The following is a 2,062-nucleotide window of genomic DNA, read 5'->3' on the forward strand; positions in this document are numbered from 1 at the left end:
ACTTGGGAGGATGCTAATCGACTGGTCATGTGGACTTACTATTGAAGCAAATGAACATATCTATATTGAAGCAATAGATCCAAAAAGAAAGAGAATCCAAGAATTAGGTGAGGCTGTCCCCTTTTTAATCTATAAACTAATTGCATGCTTTACGTATTTGATCAAACATTGACCTAAGCTGCATATATTCAAGAGGCAAAGCATAATAAAATTTGTTCAAAAGAGGCCAGCTTCATCTTCCAACTCAGATATTAAGAAAAACAGAGTCTATTGTCCAACCGTTGAACAAGTTTTTCCAAATCGACCATAACCGTTGGTACACAAAAAATTGACCATAATCGAAATTCAATATATGGTTATTACTATTACCTGTTTCAGGTAGCTGGTCTAGTACTTATATATAATAGGTCCTTAATATGGAAGTAGTAAATTTAAGTTGATTTTGAGCTATATATGTTCTTTCCAATTGAACACAAAGTTACTGGTGTCAAAAATAGGAATATTTCAGATGATTTTGCCATTGCTTCTGCACTTAGTGATTGGTAATCATCTCTATTGAAGCAAATGAACATATCTATATTGAAGCAATAGATCCAAAAAGAAAGTTCAGTGGCAACCTCAAAAGGGCAACAATCAATGTGAAGCCAAGGCAGTCCAACAACAAAATCAGAAGGTTACCATCATAGCGAACACCACAATGCCTGGTGGTTACTAAACCCCTAAACATGAAGTCACTACCGAATTAAGGAAGGAAGAAGAATTGTTAAGAAAGAGCGGAGCAAGTACCTGTTGTTGTTGCATTCTGGTCAAGAAACTAGCAAATTGTTCATGCATCTTCTTCTCCACTTCTAGAGAGATCCTCTTGTCTGTTTCTGCATTTGCGTGTTGACGCTCCTCATTTGCGTGTTGACGCTCCTCTGCCAACTTCCTTTCCAACTCAATTTCCATATTTCTTCGCAACTCAGAAGCCATTTGTTCACGTTCTTCTTGCAACTTACTATCCATCTCGGCTTGCATCTCTTGACGCACAATATCAATAGCAGAAGACACGCTGGCCTCTATGTTTGCCTGCTGAATGTTACTCTTTTTAGGAGGCTTCTTTCCGTATCCTTTTCCACGAACATAGCCTGTTCTCTCACCAACAACGGAGGATAAAATCTCATCTCTAGTCATGGGATGCTCGATATCCTCAGATTGTTGTTGAGCGACAACTTCCTGGAGTTGACCCTGCATTTATGCATAATCATTTAAATCAAAACATAATAAAACATATTAAATGAAACTTACAGAAACAGAGAAATTTATAAGTGTTTTTAGATAATTACATGAATTTGTTGGGATTGTGAATCCAACCACACTAGTTCGCCTCTACCATCCTTGCGTGTATGTTGGATCTCCCAAACTTTATCTGGTGTGTCCAATTCTCCAGTAATAGGATTTCTCTACAATATAGTTACGGAAAAAAATATATAAGCAAATATATAAATATGTAAATAACAAAGAAGCATATGTGATAGTAGGGGATTAAATATATTTTTACCGTAGATTCCTCTACTTCTGCAAAAGACTTTGTACCATAAGTATGCTTAATTATTTGATGATCTCTATTTCTTTTGTTCCTCTCACTTGCAACCTGTAAGTAAACAGATTAATAAATCATCATTCAAAGAGACAATCTTCAGGTATTAAGTTAATACCTTAAATTTCGGACTTCCAAAATATCGTATTAGGTATTTCCAGTCCTCAAGCTCAACATCTTCAGGTCGATGAGATAATCTTTCTTCATTAGTATTGTACTTAGAGTACATAATGCTGAGTCGAGCTTTCCATGCTCTAAAAAGCCTTTGCATAGTGCTAATTACAAAGGCCTGAAACCTATGTTCTCGCAACCCGCTGCAAACTTCAAATTTATCCTGACAATAAATGTAACATTATATTCAATATCCTAACCACATAAATAACATTGCAACTTAAAGTCAATACAATATTGAAAGTAGTTTATTACCTTGACCTTTAACCACATTACTTCTCCGTATTTCAAAACTATTTTCTGCCAATTTCC

At 35.6% G+C, this 2,062-nt stretch overlaps 1 protein-coding gene across 1 annotated transcript; it reads right to left on the reverse strand.

The window, feature by feature from the left end:
* Window positions 1-711: 711 nt before the first annotated feature.
* Window positions 712-1,786, reverse strand: LOC104224899 (uncharacterized). Its single transcript, XM_070160936.1, has 5 exons — window positions 1,755-1,786; window positions 1,698-1,710; window positions 1,541-1,633; window positions 1,326-1,442; window positions 712-1,227 (listed from the first exon to the last, which is right to left on the reverse strand). Exons 1-5 carry the CDS (start codon window positions 1,784-1,786, stop codon window positions 712-714), a joined length of 771 nt encoding a protein of 256 aa, XP_070017037.1.
* Window positions 1,787-2,062: the final 276 nt, after the last annotated feature.

Source organism: Nicotiana sylvestris, chromosome 11 (assembly GCF_000393655.2).
Source record: "Nicotiana sylvestris chromosome 11, ASM39365v2, whole genome shotgun sequence".
Lineage (NCBI taxonomy): Eukaryota > Viridiplantae > Streptophyta > Magnoliopsida > Solanales > Solanaceae > Nicotiana > Nicotiana sylvestris.